Here is an 11,252-nt window from a genome sequence, read left to right on the forward strand (position 1 = left end):
GTTGACAACTGGACATTTTGAACATTTATTCAATAATCAATATCCTATAGAATTTTTTAAGTGGCCACCTATCTATTGTCTTCTGCTTAACCAAGATTGGCTAGCAGGTCCTGGAGGGAAACCCAGACAAAACTCTCCAGCACATTCTGGGTGTTCCCAGGTGGGATTGGTGCCTTTTGACGAAACTGAAGTTGGTTTAAAATTCTAGCTTCCGATTCGGGAAATGGCTAAAGGGCGATTCCACCTAATTTTTCAATAGCTTCCGCATCTTTGATCGACTCTAGTTTAAAAACTACCAACACCTAAACGCTTCAAACCTAGACTGGATTATTCTGCTCTAATAGCAGAATATTTAAAACCATGTTTGTGATTTGTGAAACCTTTTTCTAATTTGTGAAACTTCAATAAAGGTTGATTTCACCCTTTTTTTTGGGATCTCTGTCATAGTATAACTGCTCCAATTCCAAAACTACAACACCTAGACTCTTCAAACCTAGACTAAATTATTCTCAACTAATAGCAGAATATTTATAACCATGTTTGTGATTGCGATTAAAGATGCGGAAGGTATTGAAAAATTAGGTGGAATCGCCCTTTAGCCATTTCCCGAATCGGAAGCTAGAATTTTAAACCAACTTCAGTTTCGTTGCCTTTTGTCTGATTGACTCATTTTGATGAGCAGGAGCTCATCACCCACCATTAGGGTAGACCGTATGGCAAAAGCTCATTTAAGCCTCTTATATGTGACCAGATCTGGTTCTTTCTCTCAGGATCTCACGACCAAAAGAGAAACACATAATTTGTTAAATAAGTTAAGAAAAATATTAAAAACAGGACACATACAAACAAGTATTTACTCAGATTGTATTAAACAGTTTATAAAACTCTCTAAGTCTGTCTTTTTAACCCAAAGATAACTCATGTTTACGTCACTGCTCATCAGCACCACAGTTTATTGCCCCAATGAGTGAGCGTCTCTTCACAGAAGCACCATGTTCCGGGTCTCCTCTAAGTAAATGTCAGGTATCTCTCCTAAAGCAGACGGCACCATCCTGACTGAACTACTCCCACGCAGCTCCGCCTCATACTGGATGAGCTGCCTCCAGAACCCGGGGTTCGGCCTGACGATAGGCCGACAGCTCTTCAGCAGCCGGTGGGCTTCCAGCAGGCTGGCCCCGCGGTGCTTCATGAGATAGGCCAAGCAGAGGGCGGCGGAGCGGCTCACCCCGGCGTTGCAGTGCACCAGTGTGCAGCCGTGGCGCTCCGCGGTGCTCTGTATTTTATCCGCCACCTGGTCAAAGTGGTCTCTGAGCGGGGACTGCGGGGAGTCGGGCACCGGGATGTGGACGTACTCCACTCCGGGAGGAGGAGCAGCATCGTTCTTGGTTTCTGTGGCGTTTATGATGCAGGTTATCCCATTTCCAGTCAGCTGGGAGCAGTCCTTGGCTGCTCTGTTACTACTCAGGAAAAGGTGCTCGGTGACCCGGCACAAGCCAGAGAGACTTGCGGTGCCAGACTGATGCATAAACGATGAGAAAGAAAACAACCAGATGGCTGCAGATCGTCGAGTTCCATTTAAAATGAGCCAACACACAGAGCGGAGGCCTGTATGGTAACCGAGACGGATCAAATCTGAAGCAGCTCACGTTACTATATCGCCCCCTAGTGGATGAAATGTTTTAAAACTGAAGCTAAAATATGTCTGGTGAAAATAAAGAAAGAACGTTCTGGATTTATAAATAATAAAAAAACATGATATTCCGGCCCAAAGGGGCATCGATTCCACGATTGCATTTTGGTTATGTCCAAAACTGTCGATATTCTGAAAAGCTATCTTTGAGATTTCTCTGAAATAAGTGGACAAATAATAAATAACTCTGAAGTCCCACAGTGAGGATTATGTAGATTATCCTCTCTTATCGACAGGAGGCTCATTCTGCAGGTGGAATCGGGTGTTCTACCAACATTTCTCCTCTGGATCAGAGGTTTTGGTGATATTAATCTGCTACCTGACAACCACTCTCTCCTTGCTAGAAACTACAACAGCTTTAACAGAGAGACTGATACTTTAGTAAAACTCATTGCACTAAATCTGCTAATTATAAGATGCGGTTTAACATGCCAGCTATCAGATATCTCAAATATATTGTGATGAGACTTCTGCTTGTAATATTAATGTCTGCTCATAGAATCCAGGAATAAATATTTTTGAATTATGTTCTTATATCTTCTACTATTGTAATTCTGAAATAGAAAATAAGAATAAAATCAGTGTAGGCCCATATATAGTCATATTCAAGAAATTTGAGTATTATTGAAAAAATCTTTTTTTTCAGTAATTCGATTAACTAAGTGATGCACATGGAATAATTACACTTGGAATATAAAATAACAACATACACTGATGAATTCATGCTTTTATTTCTGTTAATCATGATGACTTTAGGCAAACAGCTAATGAAACCCCAATATTTAGGATTAGAATATTACATCAAGAAAAAAAAACTAATAATACAGGAATGTGAACTTAAGGAATATATGTTTCTGATGAGTGTAAGACCTCTAGGTGTGTGAATGCAACACTGTCTATGTGTTGGTCTGTGGAGATATGTACCAGCAACTTTGCAAGAATAACATGGATGGATCAGAATCTTTCATTTGACCCAGATATCACTTGTTTAGAAATCTACCTCAGCCTATTTTTTTTTTTCAAGTCTGGCAGCCTTTCAGTAAGATAATTACTTTAAACCATTGTTTAGGATAAATCTTAACCATGTGGAATTAAACCTATAACCCAAACTTGTGCTAAATTGCCCCAGGAATTGATTGATCCATATTGAACTGCAGGACAAGATTAGAAAAAAATAAAAATAACCCACACGAGGTTGTCCTATAAAAAAAATTGCAATTTTTTTGCTAAAAGATTACTTTGATTATTTGGCATATGATTAAAAGACGTAAAATAGCCTTACAGCACCTGTTATAAAAATGACAGTGCAGCAATAGTATGTTGATTTGAGGTGGCTGCGGTGCATTAGCTGGTGCCTGCAGGCAATCCTCGGTTGCCCAGGAAACACAGATGGTGGATAAAGGGGTTGCATACAAAAGACCATAAACCTGTAGCAGCAGCTGGAGACCGAGAGCCGCTCATTCTCTCAGGACTGCGCAGTCCCGCTCATTCAAAGGAGCCTCTGTTCTCATTAATACCTTCGCTTCATCATCTTTGTCCAAAGCTTCCTGCTCCACTTTGTCCTGCGCCCCCACCCCATCCCCGCCAACCGAACTGCCGTCTCCCCCGTCAGTGCGCAGCTGCTGCTGGCACTCCCACATCTGCTTGTTTCAGCTCGGCGGCCATGAAGAGGACGCCGAGCCTCGGCTCACGGTGAACGGCTGGAGACTCGGTCCGAGCAGCGACCTCCTTTATGTGGTGAAGGCAGATAAACTGCGCCAACACTGCGGGTATGCGCATGTTGAACAGCTTTCTCCCGGGATGGAGGGATAAGCGGAAGAAAAGGAAGAAGCCATGATCTCTTCGCACCCTTTTAATGCTGCGGGACAGGTGGAACCTGAAGATCTATGGTATGGAAAAATATTCTTAATTTTTCAATACAAACTTTTTTAAATTATGTTTTTAGCTTTTTATTATTCCAAGGAGTACATGGAGATTTCTTAGTAGCACCTCTGCTCCCTTGACATAAAAGGCCCGTAGGTCTTGAGAAAAAACATTCAAATTCGTGGGCAGATGTTGTAAAAATAAAACTATATACATGTAATAAATGTTTACATGGAATAAAATAGAAAAACATGGTTTTTCGTCATGGGGAACAGAGCCGGCCTAAGGCAGAAGCAAGCTCTGCTGGCAGGGTCTCCAGGCCAGCAGGGGGCCCTCAAGAGAGGTTTCCTTCTGAGACAGAAAACATGTCTCGAGACTTTGCTGTAACATTTATCAAACATTGCCCTGCTTTGAAATTTGCTCCTAATCTGTGTTAATGTCAAGCAAATTTATTTGCTCAGGCAAATCACGCAAACGAAAATATTCATAGTGTTGACAGTAATATTCAGCCATAATGTAACATGAGTAGTTCAATCCTGTCCTATTATATTTAACTGTATTTGTAGTTAAATCTAAATAAATATGTCAGCGATTAGCGGATAACTACCAGAGGAAGTTTTTGATAACGATGTGGCTCTCCACCTCTGGTGCTCCGCCTAAAAAATAAAATAAACAACAACAAAAAAAACTACCTGTCAGTCTAACCCGAAACCACTCCTCTATTACTTGTTTGCAGGGTTGACTGAGCATCCCTTGTGTTTTACACTGTAAGTAATTATGACACTTTATTGAACTTTTATGGTTTTCTGTTTTATAGAGTCTATCTTAGATAGACTCCGCATCTGATCATTTGTAGTTTAAAGTCTAAAACTCATACAGCTGTTCAAAGCTGAAATGGGTTATTTGACTTTGTATATTTGTTAAATTATTCATGATTCATAAAAACTTTATTTTATTTGTGAAAACAGAAAAAGACCTTCATGCCTTTTTTCAGTGGAAAGTGTAAAGAGCAATGTACACTGGCAGCTCTTTACACTGGTGCGGTGCCCGGCAATCATTCAGGAGAGTTTTGACTTCAGAACAGAACGTAAAATAATACAACCACATTCCAGCTTCTGCATCTGCTTGTCTTTTGCATAGCTTTGGTAGTTCAGGTGGTTGTATTGCAGCAACATTTCTATTGGAAAAAGCTTAGAGGCTGAAATATCTATCTATCTGTCTGTCTGTCTGTGGAAATAAACAATGCTAAGCTAATGTTTGTAAGTTGCTTAAAAGATGCTGAATTCAATGTAACACCTGGTCACGGCTAACCCGAATTATTGTACATTGATTGCTGAGTCAGTGAAACTGTGGGAACTTGATCAATGTGATAATTATGCACAAACAATTAAACTCAGACCGTCTCCCCCGACTCTACCGAGTCTAAACTGAAAACCTGTTCATCACATTTCATCACATTTTAATGCCAAACTAAACTAATATATCAGAGAAATTAACACGTCTCTACAGTTTGTTTATTTTATATTTAAAATGCATAATGTCCGCCTCTGAGCTGAAGACTATGGGCTATAACACAGTTGTTAATCATAGCACTCTGATCTGACATGACACAGAACAGAAAGTAGAGAGGAATAAAGAATGACCAAAACTGATTGAGAATAATGTGTTTGCTGTTTTAGCTGACCAGCGTTGTACGGACTGGACTCGTCCCCAGAGCTGCTGACATGGCACCAAACAGGACTCTGGGAGGATCCAACGACAGGGCAGGTTATGTGTTATCTTTGTTAAAATTGCTGGAGCAGATTAATCTTCTCAGATCAGTTTCTGGTCATCTAGTTATCAGTGTTATGTTTTTGCTCGCATATAATGAAACGCTCTGACGGGAAAGAACAGGAGCCAGATCCCTTTGGGGATCTTGATAGGACAGTTGGGTTGCGTCCCACTTTTCTGCTGCTTTGTGTTGTGTGTCCCTTCTCCAGTTACGCTGATGAAAAAGCAGATTTGGCCTCAACCAGATCCCATTGTGCCCCAGCTGGCGTTCCTCCATCTCCTCTGCTGCGCTGCCTTACAGAGCGGTACTGAATCTGCCACTTTCATGGTGACAGACCCTTTATTTCCCTCATATTTGTTTTACACTTTTACCCTATGGCTCTTTACTTTACTTTATTTTAACCACTCATCTTAATTCTTTATTAACTTAGTGTCTCTAGCTCTCAGACAGATTTCAGTGTATTTGTGTTTAGCTCCTGCATTAGTGGAAACATGAGCTGCAACATGAGATTAGCAATGTGTTAAGTCACTGACATGTTTCTGTTGATGTGAATCTGCCCTATATGTAGGATTACAGTATAGAGATAAACCAACATGAACACATAGATCAAATCTGATTAACATAATCTGCTTCTCAGATTTATTTATTCAACATTATGTAGGATTATCCCAGAAAACATTTTTTTTTTCACGATGAAGCTCTTTATGCGTCTCCTACACAGGCACTGAAACATTATTCAGTAATTCAGTTCAGAAAGCATAACTCCTACATCATAGTGATTTTACAGAGTGATGTGTTTCCATTCATTATTTCTGTCCACTTGAATGTTCACAGCTAATAAGAACTTCAATTCGCAGGCAGTATGTCTGGCAGTGTGGGCAAGTGCCAAGTCCTCTTGGAAAATAAAATCAGCTTATAACACATTGGGACATTGGTTCTCAATTAAGATGTATTTTCATCTTAAAATAAGACTTTGGACCACTGAGCAACAATTCAGTCCTTTTTCTTAGCACAGATAGACATTTCTGACATTTTCTCTTGTTCAGGGGTAGCTTAACGCAACGAGTGTAAAGGCGGTAACCCATGTCCCGGATACATTTGTGTGTGGTGATTCACTACAGGATCTGACTATTCATTTTGCTGATGAACCACACTTTTTCCTTCCAGTCAACCTTCCAGAACTCTGTGAACAGTGAGTTTTTTTGGCAACTCATTGTTTTGTTGCCCACCCTCCTTAATCATAAGAGCTTATTTATAGTGTAATTAGTTTTATGGTATCTAAATTAAGAGAAATACATTCTTAAAAATATCACTCTTCTTAATCTGTATGAGTTTTACTGCTTGAACTGAATTACCCAAATTAACTTCTCAATGAGTTTCAAACTGACAAAGATTCACCTATGAGGTTTGAAAAGTTGCACATGAATCTTTATTCGCCGTGTTTGGTCTGTTTCTCTTGCAGTGCCGGAGACTTGTGCCGTAATGCGTCTTCGAAGGAAAACCTTCAGCACTAGTGTGTCTCTCTACCAAGAGGCGACTTCTGCCTCTGTTCATCAGCCAAGAGAATTAAGCCATTGCTTTGCCATCATTATCTGTTTAATCATGTGTGGCTGCTGGGAGGGACTTCATTCAGAACCGTTTACTGCTCTGTTAAAGCTGTTTTATAGCTTAATTCAGTCCCTCTCCTGTTTCTATTTCTGTTGATTAGATGCATGGAAACCTTTACTGTAAATCAACTCCACCTGAGTTACATTTTCTTGCAATTGATCATGTCTCCCAAGCTTTCACCGGTTTATGTAATGTTACCTTTTGTGTCTTTTTGTGAAAACTGGCCTCCAGTGTTTCCAGATCCAAATCTATGAGGGGTTTATGTTCAAGGCCTGTATGAACAAAAATATTACGTGCTAGTGTGTGAAAATGACGGATGTTCTCACCTTCTAATAATGTGTAAATCACACATTTCTGTTTGTTGAGAAACCTCCCGAGCGCAATGCGAAACCAGCTATTTTTACTGTACTATTCTGCAGTTGAACTGTAGGGTGTGTGTGTGTGTGTGTGGGATGAATGCGTGAGGGGGTGTGTGTGGGAGAGTGCATGTGTTTCTCTGCATGCGCTCCATCTGTGTTAGTGGCAGTACCTGTGCACGTGTGTCTCATCAGTCCGATAAGATGTGTCTGTAAAGGGCCTGAAACTGCCGCTACTATCCTTTATAGCCACTGGATGTACCAGATAAGGGATAAAACATTATTTACTGATGATTCTTAGCATTTGTTACATTTGTCCATTAAAAAAATGAAAGAAAAAAAACTTGTGATTTAGATCACAAGGATGTCATTGGAAATTAGTGTGGTGCAGTTTTCTCAATGATGCCTGCTGGCAAAAGTCAGACGGTTTCAGTGTCAGCAGCCCCATCATTTAACACTTAAGCAAATTACAGCAAATGCTAATAATGATGTGTAAATAGCTTTTTACCCACGTCTGGATTGCACTAACAATATCTGACTAATATCTAACAGTACTAACGTCTGCTAACAGTTGAAGGAGTACTAACCCGTGTTGAGAATGCAGACGGCTTGCATTTCTAACCCACTAACTTCCCTTTCTGCTTTATGCTCACTTCAAGATGCACACTTCTCTTGCATGATCCTGCAATCCTTCTGTTAGAGGTGTCCAACTCGGAGATCCTAAAGCGAGCATGGAAAGAAGGGTTTCAGGACCGGGGAAGGGCAACGTTGAAAACCGAACAGCTAGAAGAAAAGCCGCAGCAGCAGCTGCTGAGGTCAAACTCGGTTGACCACATACTGAAGCTGGAAAAGTGTAATCTGATCCCAAGTGATTTCATTTTAAAGGCTAAATTTGCATGTTTTTTTTTATAAAGCAGTTTTCTCTTTCTCTGATTGTATTCTGTGTGGTCAACCCGACCTTTTTGTCCCTGTAGGTAGTAACTAACTCCTAATAGTGCTCATACTAACAATGCAGAGGCTGTATCGGACCATCTGCCACTCTTACTAACATCTTCTTGTCATCTGATTGATTCACGTTGATTAAAGCATGCGTTGTGGTACCAGTGGTGCTGATTATAAGACAGTCAACTGGCTTTCCCTTCTCCCCCGAAAGCATCAACTTTCCCAAGTGTGTTTTAAGAGCTGAGTTGAGGTTTTATCTCTTAAAAAGCAACTTAAATGTTACTAACCAGAGGAGCTTCCAAGAGCTCTGCAAACTAACAAACTAACCTACTAATAAACTAATTTTCTAACCTTAACTAACTGAAATCACTAACTGTGTTTTTAATGTGACAGTCACCAGAGCACCTTCAAACCGAGGAGCTGCATCGCTTACTGAATGTATTTAAGTGTGTTTGAACGGATGTTTGAGAAGAAAGAGTGCGTGCTGCAGTCAAAATCACCAATACTTTTTATATAACTGTCATTAAAAATACTTTTTAAAGTTACACGTTTACACCAAAATTGATCAATTGATTGACGTACAATTTTTCACAGGAGAGGTTGTGCCGCTCCGCCAATCCGCGCTGTGTCTCACGATGAGCCTGTGCTGGAAGCTGAAAGCTACTATAACATGGCCAGTAGGTTCACAGAAGGGCCTTTGCAACATTGTACAGAGATAGTTTGCCTTGTCAGGCAGAGAAACAGGAAAAGTCAATGAATGTTGCTAGCCACTGATGATAGCTGTGCCACAAAGTGGCGTGAGTCACACTGCAAATTTGATAAAGCATCCAAAGGGTAGATACTCTGATGGTCACGAGGAATCTGTAGAGGTCAGTGAAGCTCCCATGTTTGCAAAAGTGTAGTATTCAAAATGCCCGACTGCATAATGCCAGCTGTTCAGACATGAGCAACTTCCTGCTAGTCACACTACGTCCTCCCTGTCACCTACGAACTGATGTGCGTTTAGCATAAAACTTTCAGTTGCAGGCCGCTCCATCAGGTGGGAAATGACCAAAACTACAAAGCAAAAAAGATTTGAGGCCCTAAAATGAACAATGAATCCCCAGATATTCTCTGTTCTGTATAAAAGGGGCACTGTTATGTAAAATCAACTCATTTTTAACTTTACATCATGTTGTTCCCTCACCAAAAACATCCCTGAAGTGTTGCTTTCATTCTTTCATGCATGTTGGAGAAATCCTTGAATCTGCCGTGGCAACCATTCACCTGTATTATATGAGCCACGTCTCAGTGAAACGCTGGTAGAAATGTTGTTAAAGAGTTAATGGAAGAACATTGTTGTGATCATGTCCTGAAGGCAGAGTGTGAGAAAGAGAAAGAGCTTCCTGAAGAGACAGAGGTCTAATTTGAAAGTGTTAAATTACAGAGTCAAATTTCTTTTAAGTCATGTTTGATCTATACAACATTTTCATAACTGAAGGCAACATAGTTATTTAATCATGCTATAAAATAGCATTGCCCTTTTTAAGGGATTTTGCTATTTTTAGACATGCTAAGTTAAAGGAATAACTATGCTATGTGTTTTTAAAAATCTTAATTGAGGAAGGTTTTCTTTTTGCTTGCCATGTTATTTTTTTGTTCTTTTTGAAGACCCAGAACTTGAGGGCCTGATGCTGACTTTAAGAGCACCTCTGGAAATATGAATTGCCATCAACAGAAACTGAGCAAGGCTGAAAAACAACAACATATGGAGCGCATTGTTGTTTAAAGAATGTTTTTCCTCATAACTTGTTCAACTCAATCCAACTACTTGCATCAAAATTCTTAAAAGTTATAGGAAGTTTTAGCCTATCTATTGTTTTGCTACATAGAAAAAATACATTGAGTTATTTATCTAAACTACTAATTACTATTTTCACTACTAACTATTATTTTTCTGTAATTAAGCAAATAAGAATTACTGTCATGTTATAATTAATTAAAATTTTCTGATCTTTATAAGAAAGAATGCTGTCTTGACAAGATGTTTTTCCACAACTTTGAAAATTATATCAGTACATTCAGCATTTTTTGTATCAGAATCAAATTTGAAATTTTATTGACCTTCTTTTCTGTGTTTCCGTGAATATTTTTGAAGGGAGACATTAATTTTATATATATATATATATATATATATATATAAATATATTTAATAAAGTTGGTAAATGATGGTGAGGAGAAATGAAATGGCAGAGATGGAAAGGATTGTTTCTAATCAGCAGATTCTCCTTTTCTGCAACAGGAGGGTGGATTGCTTGAGTCGTTAAGCATTCTGTTCCCGTACCTCAATAAAAAATACACATTCTCTGAGAAATATGTTTAATAGTTAACTGCACTAAGTTTTTTTTGCCGTTTTGGCAATGTAAGCATGTTTTTTTGTTCAGATTATATTTATCATTCTGTAAATCAGCGATGACAAATTGTCCCACGTGCCACCAGAATACTTTGAAAATTCTATAATATCTCAATAGTTGTCAGATCAGCCGGAAGAATTATGAATGTAAGAAATGTATGAACTTTTTATTGCTTCATTGTTTGTTTGAACTATTCCTCTGTTAAGAGCTGGTTTTGTGTACAAATAAAGCATTTTTATTGTGTTTCCGTTCTGTTATGTCGAAATAAAGAAACAATGTAATAATAATAGTTATTATTATTATTATTATTATTATTATTATTATAATTATTATTATTATAAACGTGCTAACTGTTCTAAATCATGGACAGATTTTTGCGTGCATATATGCAGGTCTCCAGCAGAGGGCAGCATCTCACCAGGCTGTGTGTTTTGTGCAGTTTGCTCCATCGCTTGAGATGTTAGATTTCGTGCTGAGCTTCATATTCATGTAATAATGGCGCAATGACATCACATTATTTGGTAATCAATTGTCTAATAGAGAACTTCTTCAACTCTTCATTTAAATGCAAATCTGTCTAGAGCTCTATTTAGGTGGATCAACAAGTTTAGAACTGAACTCAAATATTA

General features: G+C 39.1%; 1 protein-coding gene across 1 annotated transcript; it reads right to left on the reverse strand.

Moving 5' to 3' along the window:
• Positions 1 to 836: 836 nt before the first annotated feature.
• Positions 837 to 3,311, reverse strand: LOC116730374 (dual specificity protein phosphatase 14). The gene has a single exon (XM_032579538.1). The coding sequence runs from the start codon at positions 1,523 to 1,525 to the stop codon at positions 980 to 982; it is 546 nt and encodes a 181-aa protein (XP_032435429.1). The 5' UTR covers positions 1,526 to 3,311; the 3' UTR covers positions 837 to 979.
• Positions 3,312 to 11,252: the final 7,941 nt, after the last annotated feature.

The sequence above is a fragment of the Xiphophorus hellerii genome, chromosome 12 (assembly GCF_003331165.1).
Source record: "Xiphophorus hellerii strain 12219 chromosome 12, Xiphophorus_hellerii-4.1, whole genome shotgun sequence".
Taxonomy (NCBI): Eukaryota; Metazoa; Chordata; class Actinopteri; order Cyprinodontiformes; family Poeciliidae; genus Xiphophorus; species Xiphophorus hellerii.

Excerpts from the sequence above, each read along its gene's own strand:
- LOC116730374 (XM_032579538.1), bottom strand. The coding sequence starts at position 1,525 with ATGCATCAGTCTGGCACCGCAAGTCTCTCTGGCTTGTGCCGGGTCACC.